The following is a 25,258-nucleotide window of genomic DNA, read 5'->3' on the forward strand; positions in this document are numbered from 1 at the left end:
TCTCTGAAGGCCAGGGTGGACAAACCCAGCAGTCAATGCCTAGCGGATCATGAATGACATCTCCATCTGGAGGTAGCGCAAGGCCTCTTCAAAGAATAGAGAGAGCCTTAGTTAGATCTGTTCGCCTCAGTTGAGAATGCATAATGTCAGCAGTTTTGCATGCTAGAGCTTTCAGTGCTCCTCTTGCTTGAAGACGCTTTTCATGGACCTCAGACCTCCAGTATTCCTTCTCTCCAACACCACTCTTGCCCTGATTTCTCAAGAAGATTGGGAATGACGGGGCCCAAGTCATTGTTGTGTCTCCAGATCAGGCATCAGAGTCTGGTGTACCCAGCTGTTTAGCATGAGCATCACTTCTCCGATCAGTTTGCCTCTGTAGGAGGATCTTCTGTCACAGCTACAGGGCAGGATTCTGCACCTGAACCTGAAAACACTCCATCTTCATGCATGGACATTGAGCATTGGCATTTGACAGCTTACGTCCTTCTGCTCGAAGTCTGCAAAGTTATCTTGTCAGTCAGGTGTACCTCCACCAAACGGTATACGTCTCCTGTCGGAGCAAGTTCATGGCATGATGTACAGACATACAAGTTGGCCCTCTTTCTGCACCCTTTTCCCAGGTTCTTTCGGTCATTCTTACGTAAGCTTAGCAGTGCTCTGCTTTTGGCACGTTGAAAGGCTATCTTTCTGCCATCTCTGCATTTCAGCAATTGCTAGATCAGCCATCCCTGTTCAAGTTCCCTATTGTGCCCACATGCGCCCTTCATTATGCAACAGCAGGTCTTTAATTTAGTTCTCACATTTCTAATGTGTGCTCCTTTCAAGCCTCTACATAACTGCCAACTCAGATTCCTTACAATAAAAACAGCCATCTTTGTGACGCAAACATCTTCCTGGAGGGTCTGTGAGCTACAGGCACTATCGGCACATCTCTACCTTACCATCTCTCCAGACAAACCGGTTCTTCGCACTAGAGCATCCTTCCTCCTGAAAGTGGTAACTCCGTTTGATGTAGGTCAGTCCATCACTCTGCCTACCTTTTACACTCCACCTCACCCCTCAAAAGAGGAGGTGAAACTCCACTGGCTAAACCTATAAAGAGTGTTGTCATTCTACCCATTTTCATTTAGTTAGTTCCTTAGTTTCTTTTAATCATGTCACAAACACATTACTTGTACTGGTATTTTAGAAATGTAGTAAGTCGAGCACATTATTTTACAATGTTCTTATTAAACATTCCCTTTAAAAAACTTTTTTAACTTACTTTTAATATTTGATGCTAATTAGGACCTCTTATTTCACCAGTTGCAACAGCCACAGAGATATTAAATATTAAAAGACATATACCAGGTTGACATTAAGAATTAGTACAACAGAGCATGACTAAACATCTGCTTTGAGTGGGAAAAATATTTATTTTGCTCTTTCTCTCTTCCGGAAAGAAAATCTGAATGCATGTAAATAACTTCCTTTTTAAGTTAATACATCGAATATGTGTTCCTTTATTGGTGACACGTGAGCTCATTTTATACAGAACACTTAAATATTTTTTTGTTGTTATTTTTTCTCTGCAGACTAAAGCAATTGGTTACCAGTTACCCACATCAACGTATTCATACACCCATTTTCAGCCCATTTTGTATGCACTTGGGGTGGGAATGTCTACCAAAGATGCAGACCACCTGAGATTTCTCTATGAAGGAAGTGAAGACTTTTGCTGTTTGCCAACCTTTGGAGTAATCCCTTCACAGGCATCCATGAGTGGGCTGGCAAATGTTCCAGGGCTGAGTATTGATTTTACAAGGGTATGTATTTTACATGTGTGTGTTTTTCGATAATGTTTTTCTAAAAGGCAGCAATTCAGTGAAATTCCTAGATATACCCCTCCTGGTGCTATGAAAGCAGTTCTCCCAATTTCTTCAGCAGCGTGTTGCTTTCCCGTATAGCTCTGACTTCCTGCCCTACCATCTTCCAACCCGTTAGGAACCCTACTTCTTGAGACATCAAACAGAAACCGCTCCTTAAAACCATGCTCTTGCTTTGAACTATCAGCCTAAGTTCCTGCATGCCCTCCTTTTCCCTGCATTGACTTCTGGTTCATCACTTGTACACCACTAGTGGTATTTTAGAGTTTAACTTTCCATGTTTGGATATGTTACTCAGTGTACTGTATTGTTCGTTGCATGGGGCACTTCTCCTGGGAGCATTTTAAATGTGGCTTTAATTTTAAAATCAAAAACACTTGCAAAAAGTGTTTTTGTTCTCTCCCTTTTCAAAATATTTTTTTGTCTCCCTTTTCACTTCCATTAATGTATACTACCATTTTCCAACTGTGCATTGATGGCTGGGGAGAGGAGCCGGTACCAGAGTGCACACAGCTTGTTTGAAGTATCTAGACAACCACCATCTAGTGTGTCCCTTTGCCAACACTTTGTCATAAAGGTGTCTCAAAAGCTGTACCCTCTTTGTGAAAGACAAATGCAGGGTACAGTACCATCTGCGACCGCTGATAATCTTGTTGGACTATAGAATGTATAATTTACCAGAAATGTGTGTGAAATTAGTCTGTTGGTTTTGTGTCATTAACCCTTCAGAAGTTGAACTAAGTGATCTAGGGGGTGTTGCAGCAAAACTAAGAGGTAAGAGCATTGGGAATATGGTTGTAAGGTATCCTATTGGTTGAGGTGGACAACCAACTCAACAGCCTTAAATCTGTATCGAACTACAAGACTGTAGAATTCCGGACATTATCGGCACTTGGTGCTCTACCCATGCTCTTGCGGACTGCTTGATTCAGCCAGCAAGATTTTCACGAGGCCAGCCCCAAGGGCTGTTGCACATTTCTCCCTGACCACAGCAGAAATGAGAGCTTACTCTTTCTGGGACAATTCAGACTATCTGTCAAAACAGTGGCACCCATCTCTGCATTTATTGAAGCCTATTAAGAGAGGCTGCCGAGAAGAATATTGCAGATGAAGAAACTGAGTGCATCTCACCACCTCACCACAAATCCCTCTCTGGCTTCTCTCTATCTCTGAATCTTTTATATAACATATATGTTAGATGGTGAAATACACCAACCTCAGAATTTAAGTTTTTGCTCCGTAAGCCAATATGGTTGTTTTCTAGGATCTGCTTAGGATGAAATACCGAAAGGTAAGATTGCTAATGAGTAACAGCTCTTTTCTTAAGACTGAGCACGGTTTCATGAATACTGATGCTACCAGTGGCCGGTAGGGAACTGATAGTAAGGGAAGCACATGTCCTGTTGTACGGCTGGGCTTTTAGGTAGGAATTTGAGTGTTTTTGTGTATGATGGTCAATGTGTTACCTATATGATACTACTGACAAGGAATTGTCTAATATTTGGGAGATCCTTCTTGGTGCAAACGGCCCATTTGTTGAATACGGGGCCAGTTGACATGCATACCTTACTCGACCTCTTAAAGTTTAAGTGCAATAAAAAAAATGTTATTCTTTCGTCCACCTGAGAATCATGTTAGCATTTTTAGCACTAAACGGGATGTCAGGATTATGAACTCATATTGAATTAACTTTTGTGGAATTTTGAAACCGCAAGACATGAATATTATGCACTGTTTGCAAAGACATGCAGCAGCTCACTCACAAATGTAATTCCTTCCTATGAAGCCGAAGTTTCTGGAAGAAGGGCTTTCTATTGTTGAGGTGATGGATTAAATCCCACAATAAATACCACAGTTTACCCTCATCGTTTAGTGCTTTTAATTCCACTGATGGCACCCTCCCTATACTTTATCTGGTTCAGTTAATCCAGTGTCACTGTCGCTTTTTTCTGAACCTGGCGTTATAACTTGCCACTTAAAGGACAGCTGCGTCTCATCCGAGGCACAGTTGGAGGATGTCCTAAACGACTCTTGTACACCTCTGCATCACTGTTAGGATTGAATGGTATGCTTACAAATTAGTTAATTTTGGGGTGAGTTCTGTTTTGATTTGAATAACGCTTTCTATGGTAAGCTTGTACTGATACGGACTATTGAATCAGCTGCGTGTTTTAGGGGTGTATCATATATTTGACTCACTGGGGATGAGGGCGCTTTAGGTTTATGTAATTCTGTCCCACTGAGAGTCTCAGAAGTGAGTTAGGCCTTGACTCTATAATTCATGCTCTCTAATGGCATGTTATGTTTTACTTTGTTGTAACTTTGATAAGGGAAAACACCCCACTGGCTCCGAGTAGGTCAGCTCTGTTTAAATCGGTTACAGTTGCCAAGTCTGCTGTCTCACTACGGTACTGTTTGAACTGGCAAGTTTCCAGGTGAAAGAACAGTGTCGCCTGGAAACTCGCCAGTTCAAAAGACAGCAATACATATTCCTGTGTTGGGAAACTTGCAAGGGGAGGCTGATCAAAGGATGACAACTAATTATATTTTATAAAGCAATCTAATTTTACTGTTAAGAAACTTTGATGTTTGTAACTCCCATTGTATCTTAATTCATGTAGATAGTAGGAATTCTCCCTCGTAAGTGTGTAAGGTACCACATGCCTAAACATACCTGTAAACTGTGAACTGTGCATAAGAAAAGAATCTGGACCATCTTCTAGGTGTAAGCCTACATGCATTTTTCAGCTATTATTGTACTATTATGACACTGTCTGTAAATTATCAACATTTTGTGGACTGATCTAATTTTTCTAATGAGTTACCAAACTCTTGAATTATCCTATGGTGAGCTTTTATTGAGTCTAGAAAGTTATTGGAAACATTATTATGACCGACTGGCAATATAGACTTTTTCTGCAGTTATTTTTTCAAGTACATTTATAGCAACATTTGTAGCGGATTGCAATACATTCTAACCTTTTGTAGGTTTGTTATGTTTGATACTAACAGTACAGCTTTTTTAAATCGTGCAAGACTATTATAAAAGAAAGTTGCATCAGGCACGCAAAAATTACCTTTTTTTCACTCTTCCTGCAGCTGCTGCATGGTGAACAGTACCTGGAAGTATACAAACCTCTTCCAACTTCAGGTTAGTAGCTCACTCTTCCATTCGTTCAGAAACGCTCTTTGTATTAGTCTCGGTGCTGCATTTTCTACCACTTTATAAAACTACTAAATAAACAAGAAAATCCGTACAGAATGTATGGGAATGTAGGAAAGTACCTTGTGCAGCTTTTAACTGGCATTTTCTCTCTTTTCCATTCTATATGTGGGATTGCGCAACAACATTCAAAAGCTTTTAGAAATGAGTGTCTTGTAGCCTCAGAGAGTCAATTTATCGATTTTAGCAGGCAGCACTCTCCACTCAGCAGTATATAATATTTTAGAGGTGTCCTGACCCAGTTTTGTGAGTGGAAGATAAAGGCACTTATGATACTTGGCACCCTGTTTGTGCTCATCCTTGCTGATTTATTAGGACGCCTATCTAATGGCAGGTTTAAGCAATACACCTAATTCATTTTATGTCCTTTCCGCACAACCATTTCAGGTTTGGTTTCCGATTGCAGCAGCCTTTAGAAGCAATTTATTTTGCAGTGCTTGTTTTATATACTGTAGCACATTTTGCTGATGATTAAAATGTGTTATTAGCAAAAAGAGGCGCCGCAGTGAGAGATTACTGGCCTGGTGCTACGAAGTGCATACACAGTGTCCATTTTATATAGATTTATGGTTTAAACTACATCCACTTCCATCGATATATGAGGAACTCCTTCTAAAGAATTCTCAAAACTAAACTTTCAGTTAACATTACATGGGCTGTGAGTACGGTACATGTATATCAAGTTCTTTTATGAACAAAATTCACATAATCCACCCTGATTCTTTCATTAGGTTGCATACTTAATCGTGCAGTTGCATTATTAACTTTACTGTAAGTTTATTAATATTTTAGTACCTCGAGCTTAACCAAATTTGAATCTTGCGATGTGCTCTGCATTTGGATGCAGAGCAGGGCCAGCTTCAGCGCTGGTGGTGCCCAGTGCAACATTGTTTGTTGGACCCCACCCTACTCCTCTCCTGCTTCACAGATTTCCTCACAACCACCTTCTAATGGTTCTCCCCAAATCTCATCTTAGATCCCCTATTACATTTTTTTTTTATAGTGCTTTTATAGCGCTACTCATCCCAGTGTAGACTGTCAGGACTCTTTAAATCACAAACATACTATACAGCTACAATGAGTCACACAAGTTTGTAAATCAATTTATGGGAAAGGTTACTTAAGACAATGACTACAAGGTGCAGGATTGACATGTCATCTGTACTGGTAGATATTATATGAGTGCTTGGTTTACATAAACAAAGGGGCAGCTTAAGGGCCTGATTTCTAGTGTGGCAAAATGGTAACATGGCAAATATCCTGTGTGATGTGTTACCAGTAGATTGTAATATGGCAAAAGGGATATCTGTCCCCTTTGTGACAGAGTAACCGTCCACTACCGAACTCCTAATTGGTCCCTAGTTTTTACGATGTGCAGTAACCAAAGTTTGTGAGCTGCTGTGCATAAAAAGAAGAGAGCTCAGCTGTATTGTATCTAGCAAGATATGGTGCTGTTGCTCTTTTATCTAGTGCTGATGTACGTTAGCATGCCTTGCACTAATTCAAACAATGATGTTTATGTGATATCATGCTTAGGTTTCATACTGAAAGAATATTCCAGCACAAAATTATTTTTTCCCATTAAATTCAACACTTTACTACTTTGTATATGTGCTGTACAGATTAGGGTCACAGTCCATAGGTCAGTGCATGGGAACGTTCTTGTACCATCCATAGTATGCCTCTGATCTGGTGTCGGGCACTCTTACTGATTTTATGGCTCAGATGATTCTTTCTGTAAGGTTCGAGGAGAAACACATTAAACCATTCAAATTAAATCGTAGTGCAACCGATTTGGTCACACATTAAATCTCGGAGGCAAGATCAAAGTTCAAAAGGTTTATTACACGTTTAAAGCAAAACTTAAGAAAATGAGTCTCAAAAACATACTATACAAGCACAGAATTACCAAAGGTGATTTAAATTGTCCAATTAGATTAAAGCGCATTAACGTGAGACACACCAAGAATTCAGTAGCAGCAGTACAGAAAAATAAGAACAATACTTGGCACTCAGAGTTCAAGCTTTAATTTACCCTGCCTAGGCTATAGGAAACTCTACCATTTTCTAGTCTAGGGAAACAGAGAATGAATTAAGTTTCAGCACTACAGAAACCTCAGACAAAGTTCCTGCAAGAGTGTACATAGCATAAAGCCTCTTTGGCCAAGCAAGGGAAAACAGAGGTCAGTACCTCTCTAAGGGCCTGATTTAGATATTTAGATATTGGCAGACGAGAGTTACTCCATCACAACAGTGACAGATATCCTGTCTGCCAATATCTATATCCCATAGGATGTAATGGGATTTAGATATTGGCAGACGGGATATCTGTCACCGTTGTGACAGAGTAACTTGTCAGTCAATATCTAAATCAGGCCTTAAGTCTCTGTGGATCTGCTCTAGTCAAAGGGCAAAAGGGGTTTGAATCTTTAACTGGCTAAAACACTCCTATCTCACCGAAATTCAGATAGTTGATGTCACTGCCAGTAACTTTCCATGGTGTGTACACAATTGTGCATAGTATCTTCTAATTAGACTTTCATCTCTTGGTCCAAGCATCAGAACGACCTTGGATCTTTCTTGTCTTCAGGACCTCGGAGGGACTTCTCCTTCATGACTCCTCATTAACACTCCCATCTTTGGCAACCTGTCTTCCCATATCCGCCCTTATCTATAACTAACAACAAGCTTTTCATTAAGAGAGGGCATCTGCAAACGCACCTGCAAGTAAGGAGATACACAGCAAAAGCAAAACTTTCTCAGTAAAGGCTAAACACAAGAAAACATTTTCAGGCCTCAGCTCCAGCTTACTTAACATAGACCTTAATGCACATTCAAATACCTAGTTATACGTACATTTTGCGTTAGTATTATAAATGGGGAGTAACTATAAAAATCTTGATTAACTAGATTATCTTTATATTTATACATTGAATAATACTGCATCCATGTGATTTGCATGTGGTCTTTCTATATTTCTACTTATAAATGCACTTCAGTTCACTACTTTCAGTTCTCTTCATTTGCGTGAATACATTCAAACACACAGTATATAAATATATAATCACCAGAGTTATCATGCCATTGTAATTAGCCTGTGACTAGTGCTGAATACAAAGATCTCTGCAGGATGCTCCGACCTCACTGTCCGACAGAGGGCGTCGCCTTGACCTTGATGCCCCATGCCATGGCTCTGATCGCACTGCACAAAAGTCTGCGCTGATGCAGAACGCACAACATTTAAATTGCAGAGAATATTTTAATGAGACGGACAGGAGCCAATTGTATGAGGTTGCGATTGTGAAAATTCCAGGATTTGGTATTTAATTGATTGTGAACATATCCTAGCATTGATTTCTAAGCAGTGTGCACAATAGTCAATAAAGTGTACCTGATTGTCAACAGTGCCACAGAGGTAGGCAAGTCCAAAGCCAGTTTCAAATGGATCAGCTCAATCAAGGCTGGGAAAGGCTTTAGCTGGGAAACCATTTCCAAGTAGGTCCTGTTATTCAAGCCAGTGCCTTCAGAACCAGGTGGCTGTACCACAGATTTTAATAGCACTATTATGGCTTCCTTAGGCCATCAGGTGAAGTGCTATTGATATTTAGAGTTTAAGAAAATTAATTTGGGTTCCACTGCATTGGTGGCAATTCTTATAACTGCTGTTGTTGATCCAAAAGACAGGTTTGCATCTAAAATAATTCAACAGTGATATTTATTAGAGCAATGTGAAAATTGCGTAAAGCGCATTTTTTGATTATGCTAAATTTCAGTAAAATTACTGTTAATTTACATAACTATGCAAAGTGCTAATCTGGCATTTCACGCTACATTTTAGCATAAAATGCATCTGCATATCAAACTGTCATCGTCCCATTCCAAGGTCTCAGGACGATCAGACAAGTCAAGGCATAAGAAAAACTCAAAGAAGACGAAACAGTCTTTGACTTTTCCTTATCCGCCGTCGGACAAGACGAGGAAGCAGGTGCATCGCCGTTCTAGGCATCCCTCTTCAGAGCCTATGTCTGGGCCTACTCCAGACCTCCCCAAGTTTCCGGGACCTCAAGCAACCCCTGCCCAACTGAAGGAGTTCTATGAGGCTATGTGCATCATTTTTGGGCAATCCGACACTGCTGCCGCACCTTCTGGCACCCCAGAGTCAGAAGAGGCCCCTCGAGTTTCACGCCGGCATCTTCGGGCCTATCTCTGAGGGGCACCTATGGATCCAGGACAAGGTTGGTCATACCACCTGGACTTTCCCTGATGCAGGTCCTGATGCCGACGCTCCTGGTGCCGCCCATAGCACCCGGCAGTGCAGTCCCCATTCTCACTGGGGTCTCTGACACGCAGCCAGATGGGTTTCGTATGACGCCAATGCTGGTAGGAGCTTTGCTTCCTATGTCGGATCCTGAGCCCATTTCTTATGGGCTAGGTTATGGTGAGGAATGGGAGGGGTCGCTGGACCATTTAGAATACCAGCTCCAAGACCCTATGGACTGGCATACAGATTCAGGTGAAGCCAGTGGAGTGGATACTGGCATTTTCTTTTTTTTCTACCATATGAAGGAAACGTCATATTCTGTGGTGATGCAAAGAGCAGCTGAAGTCCTGGACCTCCAGTTGCCTTCTGTGCCAGTCAGGACTAACTTCCTGATAGAGGTGCTTAAACCTGAAGCTTCATCCTCGAACCCCTGCTCTCCTTCAGTGAAGCCTTTAAAGATTGTCCTACTGGGTACCTGGTCCAAACCCAGCACAGGGGCTCCTAAGAACAGGACAATTTGCTGCTGTCATCGCCCTGCTATGGGCAACCAAAGTTTTCCTACTTAACACCCCACCCTGGAGAGCTTGGTTATCCAAGCCTCCACCTCCCATGGCATGTTCCCTTCCACACCCCTGGGTAGGGAATCCAAGAGGCTGGACACACTTCGGAGGAAGATGTTTTCTTCCACCAATCTGACATTACGGTCCATGAACACTGCATGCCTTTTTGCCCGTTATTCCTATATATTGTGGGATAAATTTGCGCAACTACAACCACAGGTCCTGGAGGAGGCCCGGGCTGTTTTTGCCCAAGCAGATGCTGATGGGAAAGATGCAGCAAAGTTAACAATCTGATGGGGACTGAACATGACCGACTGGGCAGAAACGTTTCATAGACAGTGGCCCTGAAGTGCTATGCCTGGTTGAGGACATTTGGCTTTTCGGGGGATGTCCAAGCCAACCTTATGGACATGTCCTTTGATGGCACCGATCTCTTTTGAGAAAAAGCAGACTGCGCTCGAGTGCTTTATGGATTCTCGTGCTACATTCAGCTCCTTTGGCTTCTCAGCAGCCCCTTGCCCTCATGAGTCTGCTTTTTGCCCCTTTTGTGGCTAGGAAACTGTTGGACCAGGCCCTTTCTACAGGGTCATTCCCCAAACTTTGTTGACTTCTCCTCCCAATGTTTCTGACCCTTTTTGGCTAACATTATGACTCTGGGCACTTTGTCATTTGTCACTGCTAATCAGTGCTAAAGTACATGTGCTCTCCCTTGTAAACTTGGTATGATTGGCTTATACCTGATTGACGCATTTAATTTACCCTTTAAGTCCCTTGTACAGAGGTATCCCTGTACCCAGGGCCTGTAAATTAAATGCTACTAGTGGGCCTGCAGCGCTGCTTGAGCCACCCACTGAAGTAGCCTTTCAAACCTGTCTTAGGCCTGCTAGTGCAGGACCTGAGTGCGCAGTTTGCTGCCACAGGGACCTGGCATCTAAATCTGCTTGCCAGGCCCAGAACTCCCCTTTTACTACATGTAAGTCACCCCTAAGGTAGGCCGTAGCTAGCCCTATGGGCAGGGTGCTATGTATGTAGAAGGCAGGAGATGTGCCTAGTAGAGTAGCCTGTCCTGGTAGTGACAAACAACCTGTTTGGTTTCTCACTGCTGTGAGTGCTGCCTTCTCATACGATTGCATTGGAAATGCCCTGCCTTATGTCTAGGGGATATTTTCTGATTTATGAGGTGTAGCATAGGCATGTTTCGTATGGTTGTAATGGCAGTGAGAAATGCTGCTTACTGGTGTAAGTGGATTTTTTATTACTATTACAGAAATGCCACTTCTAGAAAGTGAGCATTTCTCTGTGCTTATGACTCTGGTGTTTTGCAGCTTGACTCTAATCTACGTCTGGGCAGAGTGACAGTTGAGCTTTGTGCATACTTTTCAGCAGAGGTATCAGACAGCCTGTACACAGGGAGGGTAGAGGTGTCACAGAGGTGCATCTGCATTTTGAATGATCTTCCTAGGCTGAGAGAAGGGAGAGGCGGGGCACACATGCATCTGTAAAGGCTGTGTCCTGGCCTCACACAAAAGGGTCATTTACCCTCAACTGGTGTTTGGAGCCCGTGCTGGAAGAAAGGGGACACTCACAGAACCATTTGTCACTGGTTGAAATCCCCTCTCCGCCTCATTGGAAATGTTTTGCAAAACTGAGTATAAGTACAGGGGATTTTTTCCCACAATTTAGACAAGAAACATACTTGGAACTGGGCACAGAACGCTGCTGGAAGGACCCCTTAGGAACCGCCTTGGACTGCTGCTGTTGTGCTGATCTGTGACTTGCTGGGTCAACAGGAGGACTTGTCAGTGACTGCATCTTCCATGTACTGGCCTGTTGCTGGGCCCTGCTGCCTGTACCTCCATTTATTGTCTCCAGGGGCTGGGTGCTGTGGTCCCTGTATCTCTATTTTCCTTGCACTGGAGTAGTGCAGGAGGAGCACTTTATTGACCCTGCTGTAGCACCTAGAGAGCACTTCTGCTCTAACTGAGCACCTTAAGAAGTGCCTTTTATTTTATTCATAGCGCCTGGGGAGCGCTTCCTCGTTATGCCGTTGGAGAGTCACTGCTGCAACCTGAGACTCCTCCGCGCATTCTGACCGTGCCCCACCACGTGCCCCCAGGGGACCAGGATGATGAAGATTGTAGCTGGTGCGCTCCTGTTAGTGCCCCCAGGGACGAGGTGTTCTGAGAGGTGCCCCTGTGGCACAAGCTGGCTCCTACTTGTGGGAACATCACCGCAGTGGTCCGAAGAGAAGAGCGGACGTGCCAGAGGGCTCCACAGCCGTCTCCAGGAGGATCGTGGCTGACAGAGGGAGGTGTTGGTGTTGGCCTCTCCCCCGTCTTTCCAGCAGCTGCCTCGAGGACGCGGGCGGGCTGCATACAGTATCACAGGGCATGGAGGCGGAGAGGGAGTCCCTTTCCCCCCAGCCACTGCCCCAGGGGCACGGACGTCCCCACTGTCTCTATGCGTAGGAGGGTCAGTCGTGGCCTGTGGGGGTCCCAGAATTTGTCAGTGCCTGTTTAGGTGCAGGCCACAAGAGGGGCCTGACACCAAAAACCCAAGGGGGAGCATGCCGCCCCCCTCCTCCCAAGATCAACCAACGGCCCCTGTTCTGCTCAGGGAGCGATGGGGGCCCCCTCTTCACATTGCTGCACTAGAAGTGCCTCCTCACCAATAAAAACAGGTACTCGCCATTGTACCATATCTTTATGAATGTTCCTTTCTTGGGACTTTTATGCTGATAGACTTTCTTGATGACTTGCCATATGCTTACTGACGTCCCTCTTATGGGCATTTATGGTGATACCATAATAAGTATATTGGTAGTAATGTTTTCCTGACTACTGCTTATGTTGCAGAATACTGACTACCTATGTGTTCTATTATGATTACTGCTTATTTCTGCTGAGTACTATATACTGTTCTGACAACTGCTTCAGGAGCAGGGTACTATTGACATGTTATGTTTGGTCTAATTATGTTTGGTGCAATACAGTTTATTTTTTCATAACTTGGTGTTGTGTTCCTTTGTGGTGTATTTATTGTGTTGTGTGTGTTGTGTAAACGCTTCACACCTTGCCTCTGGGGTAGGCCTGACTGCTTATGCCAAGCTAACAAGGGGGTGAGCAGGGATTATCTTGGATGTGTAACTACCTTGCCCTGACTAGAGTGGGTGGGTTATGCCTGGCTTAGGTGCATACCCTAGCCAACCAGAAACCACATTTCTAACAGGAAGGTACACCCAACCACGTCTGTTCCTGTCTAGCTACCATGCTGCGCATACTGCCCAGCTTATGCATGAGCTGGGAGGTGAGATCCACTGACCTTGTGGGTCAAGGAGCCAGCAGTCTGGCCAGTCCACCGCCCAGCCCCCTAACACCTTCCCCACCACTGCTGCCTCCAGACCTTCCTAGTCTGACTCTTCCCCACCAGGGACCAGTTGTAGGTAGAATCCACCATCACCTGCTCTGCTGGCAATCCATCATGTCAGGCAGATGGGTTTTGCAGATAGTCCGAAGAGGCTACTTCCTCCCCTTCGAGATTTCCCCTCCATCCATGCGACCATCCTATGATTGGATGATGGAGGATCACTTAGTACTTCTCCGAAAGGAAGTTATGGCTTTCTTTGTGAAAGAAGCCATAGAGAGGGTTCCTGTCCCAGAAGTAGGTTGTGGTTGCTATTCCTGCTGCTTTCTGGTACCTAAAATGGACAACGGCCTCCAGCCTATCCTAAACCTTCAGTCCCTCAAACTCTTCTTCAATAAGAAGTTCAAATGCTTACTCTGGCTCGGATTTTTTCTGCCTTGAACCCAGGAGACTGGACAGTAGCGTTGGACTTGCAGGATGCTTTTTTTCCATATTTCCACCTGCCTGCCCATAGACGTTACTTGTGGTTCACTGTAGGCCATGAGCACTGTCAGTTCACTGTGCTCCCCTTTGGCCTTACCAGCACCCCTCGGATGTTCACCAAGGTGATGGCTGTGGACACAGTTCACTGCGTAGATCAGGGGTTTCAATTTTCCCCTATCTTAACGACTAAATGCTGAACACGGGCTCGCCCAGGCTTTCGTCTCCCACCTCCAGACTATTACAGACCTCCTGCATTTGCTGGGGTTTGTTATAAACATGCTGAAGTCACCCCTGACTCCCTCTCAGATGCTCCCTTTCATCAGAGCTGTTCTTGACACAGTGCAGTATCAGGCTTATCCTCCTGAGCTGCGAGTCCAGGATATTTCGGCTATGATATTGATGTTTCAGCCTCTATCCTGGGTTTTGGTGACAATGACTCTGGGGCTCATAGCCTCCTGCATCCTTGAGTCTGGTGACTCATGCCAGATGACATATGTGGGCTCTTCAGTGGGACATGATGTTCTAGTGGACTCAGCATCAGGGAATCTCTTTCGCAAACATGGTCCAGATCTGGGAGGAAACTGCAAAAGATTTACAGTGGTGTTTAACAAACCATGATTGCGTCAGAGGCAGATCCCTTTCCCAATCAGATCTGGCAGTAGTGACATGTGCGTCACTCCTGGACTGGGGCAACCCTCTGGGAGACCAGAGGCATTTGTTCTCCGGCAGAGTGGGGCTCCACATCAACTTTTTGGAGCTCCGTGCGATCAGACTAGCATTGAAAGCATTCTTCCCTCTCTCAAAGGAAAGGTGTGCAAGTGCTTATGGACAACACCACTGCCATATGGTAATGCAATAAGCAAGGCGGGATGGGGTTGTAGACCCTTTGTCAGGAGGCTCATCCTTCAGGGCATTTCCCTGGTGGTTCACCATCTGGCGGGCTCTCTGAACGTCAGAGCAGATAAACTCAACCGGCAATGCTTAGTCGATCACAAGCGGTGTCTCCATCCGGAGGAGGCACAAGGTCTCTTTCAGCAGTGGGGAGACCCTTGGTTACATCTGTTAGCCTTCACAGAGAATGTGCATTTTCAGCAGTATTGCGCTTTGGAGTTTCCAAGTCGGCAATCACTCTGCGACAGTTGTCATCTTGAGTGGAACTCAGGCCACCTGTATGCTTTTCTGCCCATACCAGTCCTGCCCAGAGCTCTCAAGAAGATCAGGAATGACTGAGCCCAGGCAAGATATTGCGCATGGCCATCGATCCTCCAAACAGAGTGCTCCTTTGGAAGGCTCTTCGGCCGCAGCAGCATGGGAGGATTCTCCACTTAAATCTGTCAACTCTTCACCTTCTTGCTTGGAGATTGAGCAGCAGCAGTTGACAGCCTCCAACCTTCCTCTCAAAGTTTGTAATGTTATCTTGGCAGCCAGGCATCCCTCCACCAAAACGGTATACGCCTGTCGTTGGATGAAATTTGTGGCACGGTGCACAGACAAGCGTGTTGACCCTCCTTTTGCCCCTCTCTCTGAGATTCTGTTGTTTATACTTTCTTTGGCCCAGCAGGGCTCTCCAATGAGCACTTTCAAAGGTTTTTTGTCTGCAATTTTTGTTTTTTTGAGGTTACCTGATCAATCTTCTTTGTTTAATTCTCTTACTGTAAATAGGTTCCTCACCTATGTTCTGCCCCTCTCTGAGGGTCTGTTGTTTACACTTTATTGGGCCCAGCAGAGCTCTACTATGGGCACTCTCAAAGGTTATCTATCTGCAGTTTTTGCTTTTTTGAGGTTGCCTGATCAACCTTTTTTGTTTAATTCTGCTATTGTAAATAGGTTCTCAAAGGTCTCACATGTTTCCTCCTTCCCCATTCATTATACCCCATTGGTATTTTAATTTGGTTTTGACATTTCTGATGTGCCCTCCTTTTCAGCCTCTCCACAATTGTCCTCTTAAGCTCCTTACTTTGAAATCAGCCATCCTTGTGGCCATTACCTCTGTCTGCAGAGTGAGTAAGCTGCATGCATTGTCCTCTTAGCTGCCCCACCTTTCCATCTAACCTGAAAAAGTTTTGCTTTGGACTAGGGCTTCCTTTTTTGCCAAAAGTGTTTACGCCCTTCCATGTATCTGCAACTAGGTATCTATTTTAAAGCAAGGAATCTGCAACTAGTCTCTATATCAGATGGATAAGTTACTTACCTTCAGTGATGCCTTATGTGGTAGAGACAATATCTAGTTGCAGATTTCTTACTGACCCACCCATCCTGCTCAATTTGCAAACTGATTTTAAGAGACAGGCTCTCCTTTTTCAGGGCCTGAGTTTTGATGCACCAGTGGTCAGTGTTCTTCATGGCTCTGCGCTTATGGCGTGGAAAGTCAAGAAAAGAAACTGACGTCATTAAACTGGGTTAGTGCCTATGTAGGACCAGCAATGTAATTTCTGGCGCGAGCGATGCCAAGAACGGATGCAGAGCCGATCAACACCACCTATTAGCGCGGAGGGGTACTGATGGAGAAAAATCTCCTGATCCAGACTGACTCCAGGGGGAAATTCTAAGGTAAGGAATCTGCAGGGCTTAAAAAATCGACCACTCGCATTGGGGAGTCTTATTTGATGAGGTCGAGCTATTTTTAATACTTACTCCTCCCTTCTGGCCAGTTTACACTGAAAGGTGTTCTGTTCAGTTAAAAAGTGGGGGGGCAATAAAACATGCCTTTAAATCTTGTTCTTATGTCACATTTGCTCTGTGTTCACAGACAGAGGTCAAAAGTCAGTTTTTCTTACAATTAATTATCCTTCTGACTGCAGAGTTGCAGGGCTTTGTAAGGTGAACCTTCTGCTTAGAATGTATAATAAAAGGATATAGGGTGTCAGTCATTTAAATGTGTGTTAGGAAAAACCTAAGTCAACTGTGCAAACATTTCAAAATATATTTCAGTAGTTGTGGAAGCCCTTTTTTATGGGCGAGCGCAAAGCGCTCCGTCCATTCTGTAATCTATCTTTGGGCTTCAAACCACGCCCATGTCACGTCAGTCACTTACATTGGTTCGTGGGCTTGCCTTTTAAAATCTGCTTGCTTTCATTTGTGAAAGGCATGCATACGTCATGCCTTTTCCGGTGTTTAGCCCACCTACACACCACCGGTAAACTACTAAAAACATACGAGGCTCGATGTTTTCAGCCTGGGGTCAGTACTACTTTATCTGTTTATTTTCCACGCAGCGCAATCACGCTGCATTTTACATAGTGCGATTGCACTGCGTATTTTTTTCTTTACAACGCTAATAGCTTTAACTCGAACAAATGCGAGACCCCTTGCATTGAAAATGCTTGTCTATATTTGTTTGTGATGAAAAAATATTTTAATAGGATGAAAACAAATCAGAATACTTTGTGTTGATGTGCAAAGGATATGTTTTCTGAAACCCAATTTTCAGAGACTGTTAATACACTACATAGTTTTATCAGTAAAGCTGCAAGTTAGTGGAGAGGTTTTTGGACATTTCTTGGAAAGTTACTGTGTGTAGATGACAATATGCTACCACATCATGGTTTAGTAATATATTTATTAAAATTTAGTGTTTAAACAAACTGAGAAACGCTCCTGCCCTGATGGCAATGTTGTTAGTAATCTAAAACAAGCATTTGCAATGCAATAGGTCTCGCATTTATGAGAGTTGGAGCTATTGGCGCTTTAAATGACAATGGGGGTTATTACAACTTTGGAGGAGGTGTTAATCCGTCCCAAAAGTGACGGTAAAGTGACGGATATACCACCAGCCGTATTACGAGTTCCATAGGATATAATGGACTCGTAATACGGCTGGTGGTATATCCGTCACTTTACCGTCACTTTTGGGACAGATTAACACCTCCTCCAAAGTTGTAATAACCCCCAATGTCTTTTACCACAGAGTTTTGATTTGGAGTGGATGTGTGTGGTGTGGTGTGGAATTACGTGAGTTTAATTGGAATTGTATGTGGTGAAATTGTGTGGTGAGGTGTGGATTTGTGTACTGGACTTATGTGGCATGGTGTGAAGTGGAATTATGTGGATAGTATTTATGTGGTATTGAGTGTACTGGAGTTTTGTGGATGAGCTATTGAGGTAGTAAACCTTTAGCCAACTGTGTGGCTTGAAACAGTGTTGAGTGCCTGATTGAATAAGGGTGCTATGTTTAATGCATATTGATCGTGTAGGGCCAAGTTGTTTGTAAAGTTGTGGGGGTTTGTTCAAAGAGTATTATTGAGGTATGTCCAGGGCAGTCTGCATATAACCCATAAAATCTAATATTACCCTTGCACTAGAACGTGTAAGCCATTTAAGAGAAACATATGTTGCAACATAAAGATATAAATCACTGTCTTATTGAAACAATTATAGGAGGCAAATGGGCCAAAGGTAAAAACTGTGGAAGTTCTGAAGAATTGGCCACCTATTTGATAGGAGGTTTCTCTCCCATAATCACTAGTGTGAGCTCATGTTTAACTCTTAGGGCCTGATTTGTACTTTTGTAGTGCCACATTTGCGTCATTTTTTGACGCAAAAGTGGCGCAAACTTATGCGGTGCTAAAAAAGTATAACTCAGGCCCTTAGTGGTTAGCAAGATTACAACTGGTGAGAGAAACTTACATAGTATATATTTTGAAAAATGCCAGAAGCTCGATGGGGTTGCTGGTGAATAAATATTGTGTGTGACTTCTAGTACTTCAAATGCTCCTGCAACTAGACATGTGCATATTGTGTGCCCCTACTAACAACATGTTTTCGTGATTTACAAGAAATTTGCCCAGACTGAATGTGCAGGTCTTAAATTACTCTCTGTAGAGCAAAATGGCATACTGTAAAGGTCACCGTGTCAGGTCATTATACCTGACCAATATTAACCATTTACTTTAGTAGAAAATTACCCCAAAGTGAAACAATTGTGTATAGAATGAAATGCACACTTGAGAAGATGTAAATGGCTTGTCTAGTCAATAGCGTTTCCAGATCGGATTCCAAAAGGAAAAAATTGCATTTTGCGTTGAACAGTGCATGGCTTGTTCATCTGTAACAATTATTCTCTGGGTCACTTATCACAGCGTTTGATCGAGGGTGCGTGTGTGTCAATCTCAGAGACTGAACATGCGATAAAGGCAAGCGCTCTGAAAACCAATGAATACACTGTGAGTTTTGAAACATGATAACTAGGCTTATAATAAATTATATGAATGACTCATTTGTTATGGTTTCATGCCATACAGATGAAAGGGATAGTTCAGTTTTGAGAATTCTGCACCCACCTGTATATGTGATCGACAGGGCATGAATTTATGTGTACTTTATTAATGCAAAACTATTGAAACACAATAGTAATTCAATAAAATGCAAAACACATAACATAGGCCAGTATGCTACTAGCGCTAGCTAAATCATAGAGTGCACAATAGACAGCTATTTCAATATCGAAACCCATTTTAATCTATGCTAAAAATGTGAGTATGTCTTTCCTCTGTTAGTCGATGTTATAGCATCTGCACTGCTGTGAATAATTATGCAATTAGAAGAAATATTACGTTCCCGACACTGACACACCTGGTCAAAACAAACAAAAAATGCAAACGCTGGCTTTCAAATCCTAAAATGGTCGACTTTGCCTTTAATGTTTCCGAGGTCGGTAAAATGAGCCAAGGTGAGGTGGGCAAACACAAGGACTATGCTGTGGGCACCAAGAAACAATAGAAACTTACTTAGGTGTTTGAAATAGCACACAGCCAGCTTCAATAGCACAACTTGCCCAGGCGCCTAACACAATGGTTTATATAGTGACTGCAGCAGCATGAACATAATATGCACAGAGTGGCATGGAGCGTTGGGGGGCGCTCTTGAGGCAGGATTACTGTAACCACAGTGGTATGGGATTGGGTCGAATTAAACAGAAAACTGTGCTGATGGTTTTAATATTAAGCATGGGGACAGAACTTGACAGAGGTGTCAAAGAGTAGGTTTGCTTGTACTATTCAGGAATACGCGATTACAAAATCATTGTAGTGTAAACGAAAACAATTGAAAAATAAAAGTGTACTCTTGAGAGCCTGCAACGGATTGTATGGAAGGCAATCAGCTGAGAGCAAAGAAACCTGCGTTCCTTGTGCTGAAAAGTGCAGCAAAGAAGCCGGGCACGCCAGCAGATACCAACAACGAGCTCAGCCTCTGGGTCTTAAAATCACAAGCTTCAGTTGTATACTCTCAAAATACTTTTATTTATTTATTGTGATCAACAAGAGCAGCTGGATAAGAAATGCTGCGCATGGCAACAGGAAGAAGGCGCTCGAGGTTATCCACCTTTTTCAAACTTTTAAATTGTAAATGTGCAGAGCACGATGGCTAGATACTGCGTCTGACGTTCGGGAACAGTAGGATAACAAATTTGTGCAATTATTAGTTGACTGAATAAGCACATCTGTCAAAGACAGACATTGGAACGATTGACAGCGAAGTCTTCAAACGGATGGTTCAATCACACACTACAGAGCTTGCATAACACAGGATTGATTAATATATGAGCTCTAACAGAAAAGTCCATACACTGGAATCATGGATCTCATGGGTAATTTGAAAGGCTGCAGATACTACAGTGTCACTTTAAACCGCTCCTGAAGATCATTGTATACGTACAACATTATGCTTGCAAGTGTTTATCCTTAAGCAAACCACAATTGACAATAAGAACATGAACAAACTTTGGAGGACTGTCTCTACGATCAGTACGTTGAGATTGAGGTGTGTCGCCGAGGGCACAGGGACCCCCCTGTTCTGTCCATTCGTACCAATATAGGGCGGAAACGTGCGCAACCATAGACCCCGTCACCTATATAAGCCACCACCACAGCCCCAGAGCCGAGGTCGGATCAGCTGCTCAATCTCTGGCACCCAACTCCTCTCGCTTCCGCACCAGGAGCAGATAGACACTCAGTACGGCAGTCCTCTATTGTATACTTTAGTATACAGCAGGCCAAGCGCCAACGCTCGACCTAAAAAGGCCTAGGTTATGTGGGCTAGACCTCATGTTATTTGGGCTAGATTCTTGTGATGCATGCAGTAAACTTTAATCTACTTAATCAAACAAAAGAGGGTTTTTTTGTACTGCAGAAATGCTGAGCGTGCATATTTGAAGGTACAATCCTATGTGAGAATTGAGAAAAAGGCGACTGTAAACTATTTGCCTAAGATCACACAATTTGAGGACTGTTTACTGGTCAAGTACATTGCAGTTAGGTTGAGTAGATTATTTAAGTTACTTGACCCACAGGTCTAGTAACATTTTTATGATTTTTTCGAGCCTAGAACTTGATATTTTTTTTAGCAGATAAGGCGTTACCTAAGAGTTTCACTGGACACTTATTTTTCCACCAACCTAGGGTCCCTAGGACAAGATAGCCTGAATAGCCCAACCTGATGAAGTTCAGGTAACTTAGGCCAGGAACCCTAAAGCACTTTAATTTTGAAGAGCACTGCTACAGAAAGCTGTCTTCAGCACTTATTTGTCTGCAGTGCATATTTGAGGCGAATTATATTGACTGCAGCACTGGCTCCCTTTCAGCATCATGTTGCACGGTGCTGCATCCTAGAACTGTATGAAAAGGCGCCCAGACTGAGAGAGCGCTGGGGTGCAATGCTCAAGGTTGAAGGAGCTGTACAAATGATGGCATAATAGATTTTTTTTTCTGTTTTTGTCTGATAGCTCATAGTAGTGCAGCAAAAATGAGTCTAGACCTATGGAAAGGAGCTTTCTGTATCTTTATGGGGCAGTGTCATTCCCAGGCCCTTACATGCTTGCTTCCAAAAAACTTTGTAAGGTGGCTATAAGCGAGGGGCATTCCCCGTTTAGTTAAATGTCTGTGTTTTGTATATGAAAATACATTGTAGGAGAGGTTCTTAGTGATCTGTCAGCTCTATAGGCAGGTCTTTAAAATGTAATGCTGTGCTCAGACACTGTGACCTTAGTTTTATGCAAAACAGCCCTTGCAAAACTATTGATTTTCTTTTCATGCGACTAAGGGCAGTTTCCATCTCCGCCCCTAGAGACGAAGACATGTAAAATATGCAGGCCCAAGGCTCCAGAGAGACACATTGCTGTCAGAAGTACAGCCTTGGTATTCAAGGTTACACTAAAAATCCTTTATTCCTAATCTTGATTGTTGAAACGTTCTTTTAACAGGAACGGAAATTCCCTGTGAGCCAAGTATGCGTTGGGTAACTTTTTAACCAAGAGATGAATCGCTTCTTCCTACACTTGCTAGTGACATGATGACCTGCTTGTGGAGCGGCTCTTCACCATGGAGTTCCACCTTCTAGTAGACATTTTCGCGGAGAGGAATTCTGAGCCTGTCATCTCTAGCATATCCTTGTGGTGTGTGTGTGTGTGTGTATACATATATATATAAATATATATATATATATATATATAGGTTCAATGGCATGTGTAGCTGCAGATACACATGCTATGCTAATATATATAGGATACTCTAATTGGCAACTTGGCTACAGAACCTGCTGTTGCGCTCATGATGCACAATTCTACTTGCTGGGACAGATGCATAACCTTATAACGAATGGTGTTTGTTTATTACGTATGGGATTTTTATGTATGCAAGTTCTGGAGATCTTACATATACATTGTGGCAAGCATTCTTTCCGAAATACAATTAATCCAGTTAACAATGTGAGGTAACGTGAAAAACAAACTGTTTACTTCTCTCACTGTGCAAAATAGCTACATGTAGCCCATATAATCCGCGAGCTTCCCAATTATTATTGTCTCTAGACATGCACTTGTAATTCGTTATTTGATTGGATAAGTATACTCCAGAAAGTTGAACTGTTAAGCCATACCACTGGTACATAATTTAGCCTTGCTGGCCTTGTGTGAACATTGTAAATCACTAAAGTGCTGAACTGTTTGTCTGTGATGTCATGTAACTTGAAAATACAGTTGTAACCAATAACATAAAAGCAATAAACAGATTTAAACAAACAAAAAAAAGAATGTGTTATCACGTGAGATTGTGGCCTTGATTTCTGGAGTCCACCAAACTAATCTCTCTTTGTTAGGATTGCGTTTTGAATTGGAAGTGCAAAAACTGCACCAAACAAATTCTCAACCATTTACAAAATACACATTGTCGAAGTCCGGCCATTTTGTGATGATTGTTCTCGTTAATTCATTGGTATTTCAATGGATATGTTCTGGAAGAAAGGTTGAGGTGAAGGTGGAGAAGACAAAAGGCAATGTCCATAGCTGCAGAGGATGTTTGAAGTGAAAGGGGACAGTACTAGCAGAATGTGGGGGAGCAACAAGGAATCAGTACTGATAGAAAGAAGAGAGAGGGATGTCCAGCGCTAGGGGACATATATTGACAGTGCTTGGATACTGTGTTAGTTTTGGGTCATGTGGTGGCCTCTGCATCAATGTTCTCTGGAGACAGATCTTGACATCGGTGTCTGAGTCTGGGCCTCAGGAAATTCCTGATTGTATCACAACACATTTAAACTTTTAATACCTTCTGCAGTGGAAGTGGATCTTTTTGCATAAACTGAGGAGAATGGATTGAGAAATCTGAAGGCCGAGGTGCTAAAAGAACAGTGCGAAAATACACTATTAAAGTTCTCTAGGAGCAAATATACACTGTTGAATTATTTGTTAAATTTCGGAGGTGGCCACAGAGAGGAGAATACCTCTCTGAGTCAGAACCCACCACTAGCAACACCCAACTCTCAATTAACGAAATTCCACACGGTCCTTAAACCTCAAATGAAATTGCTATCTAAAATCAGATGGTGAGAAAGATTTATAAAAGAACAAGAGAGAATGTCAGAGGGTTAGGTTGTGCACAGAGAAAGAAGAGGTGGTTAAAGAGAAAAGAGAATAAAAAAAGACGGCGAGAATAGAGAAAGTGAAGAACATGGCTCATGCATTCATTGTTGAACTTAATGTTAGAAGGCATCATGAAGGACTTAATAGAATTGTACTACTCCGTGGGCAGTGTGTTAACATGGATTGTTTCCTGTGAAGCCAGTGCCTCTGAGCATTATCACATTACACAGCAGAGAACAACGGGCTCATTCAGCTGCTGGCCTCTCTGCAGGTCAGAAATTGAGATTGATGAGGATGTGGGCGATTGACAGGATTACATGAAGATGAGAAATGGGTTGGTCAACTCCCTGAGTTGTAGTTGATCAAGTTCAAGGAGACTGAAAATTCCCATCATGAATCTCGGAGTCCGAATGAATGGGGGCACTGAGCTCGAGAGGTTGGATAAGTGGAAAGAAAATAGTGACTTTGATACGTTTATGAAGCTTGCTGAGCACCTTTTCGAAACTTGCCTCCAAAAATGGATCAGTCCCTTGTTGAAAGTAGTATCCAGACTCCAATCTGATAGCGGTCATGGCGGACTCACCTGTGTACTCTCAGAATGATTCAGGAAGGTGTGGTAAATAATTTAAAATACCTCTGAATTTGCCTTGTAAGTTAAATAATAAAAAATAAAGGAAAGAGACGGGGTCCGAGACGTAGAGAATAATTGGGATTTATTCAGTAACTCGAGTTAAGGGAGAGCTCCTTCACCAAGCGGGTTAGGGAGTAGTCTGTCTTACTTCGCGCAGCATAGAGCTTTTATATATTTTCTACTACATACAAACAAATGGCAGAGGTTCAATCATTTTCCACTAGTTAGGTATAAAAACATTTGTATGCCTCAGGGGAGAGGAGTGGGAGATTGCTTACAAACAAAAAAATGTGCAAACAGCTGAAGCGTATAATAGTGTGTAGTAAATGGCAGGTATGACCTTGTTCCAATTGCAGGTTATTCCGTGGAAATTAGTTTTTCTCAAAATTGGCTTAACCGCAGGTATGTGGCCGGTCTGGTATTCGGCCTTAGGCATATTACACGATGCAGCTGCTTTCAAGCTACATCTTTTTCTGCCTATTTCCTCTGCGACGGGGTGTTTAAAACACTCACAAAATGGATGCCATATTCAATATGGTTGTCCTGATATGAAATAAACAGTGGTTGCACGAAGGGTGAGAAATTATTTTTCCACATTCCCTCCTTGCACCAGAGTGCAACCATTGTCCTCTATCTCGATGGCCAGAAGATCATCAATATAGTCTTGGAGCATAATCTTAACATTTTCTTTTTTCTGGATGGTTGGTTTGGGAATGCACATGGTAGCACACAATCCACAGAGTGGCGGGCCGCACTGGATGCACAGGCAGCATCCCATTAATGTAAACAATGCTATGCCAATAGCAGAAATCAATTTCCAGCCCCATGTGGAGACTAGTTCCCAAAACCATCCTGACCAGGTCCAGTTGCCAGGATCCTGGTGTAAGCTGGACGCAATTTTGTGCAATCTAGAAATAGCCTCATAGACAGAGGGGGCATTATCAGGTATGAAAACACAGCAGCTCGACCCGATAATTTTACACGCTCCGCCCTTCTCTGCTAGTATGACATCAAGAACA

The 25,258-nt window shown here is 43.0% G+C and overlaps 1 protein-coding gene across 1 annotated transcript in view; it reads left to right on the forward strand.

Annotated features, from left to right (window-relative positions):
* Window positions 1-25,258, forward strand: part of HSD17B4 (hydroxysteroid 17-beta dehydrogenase 4) — a 640,476-nt gene that overhangs the window by 323,472 nt on the left and 291,746 nt on the right. The window contains exons 13-14 of the mRNA XM_069226895.1: window positions 1,575-1,805; window positions 4,965-5,016. Coding sequence (XP_069082996.1) covers window positions 1,575-1,805; window positions 4,965-5,016 — 283 coding nt within the window. The remainder of the gene's footprint in view (window positions 1-1,574; window positions 1,806-4,964; window positions 5,017-25,258) is intronic.

The sequence above is a fragment of the Pleurodeles waltl genome, chromosome 1_1 (genome assembly GCF_031143425.1).
Source record: "Pleurodeles waltl isolate 20211129_DDA chromosome 1_1, aPleWal1.hap1.20221129, whole genome shotgun sequence".
Taxonomy (NCBI): Eukaryota; Metazoa; Chordata; class Amphibia; order Caudata; family Salamandridae; genus Pleurodeles; species Pleurodeles waltl.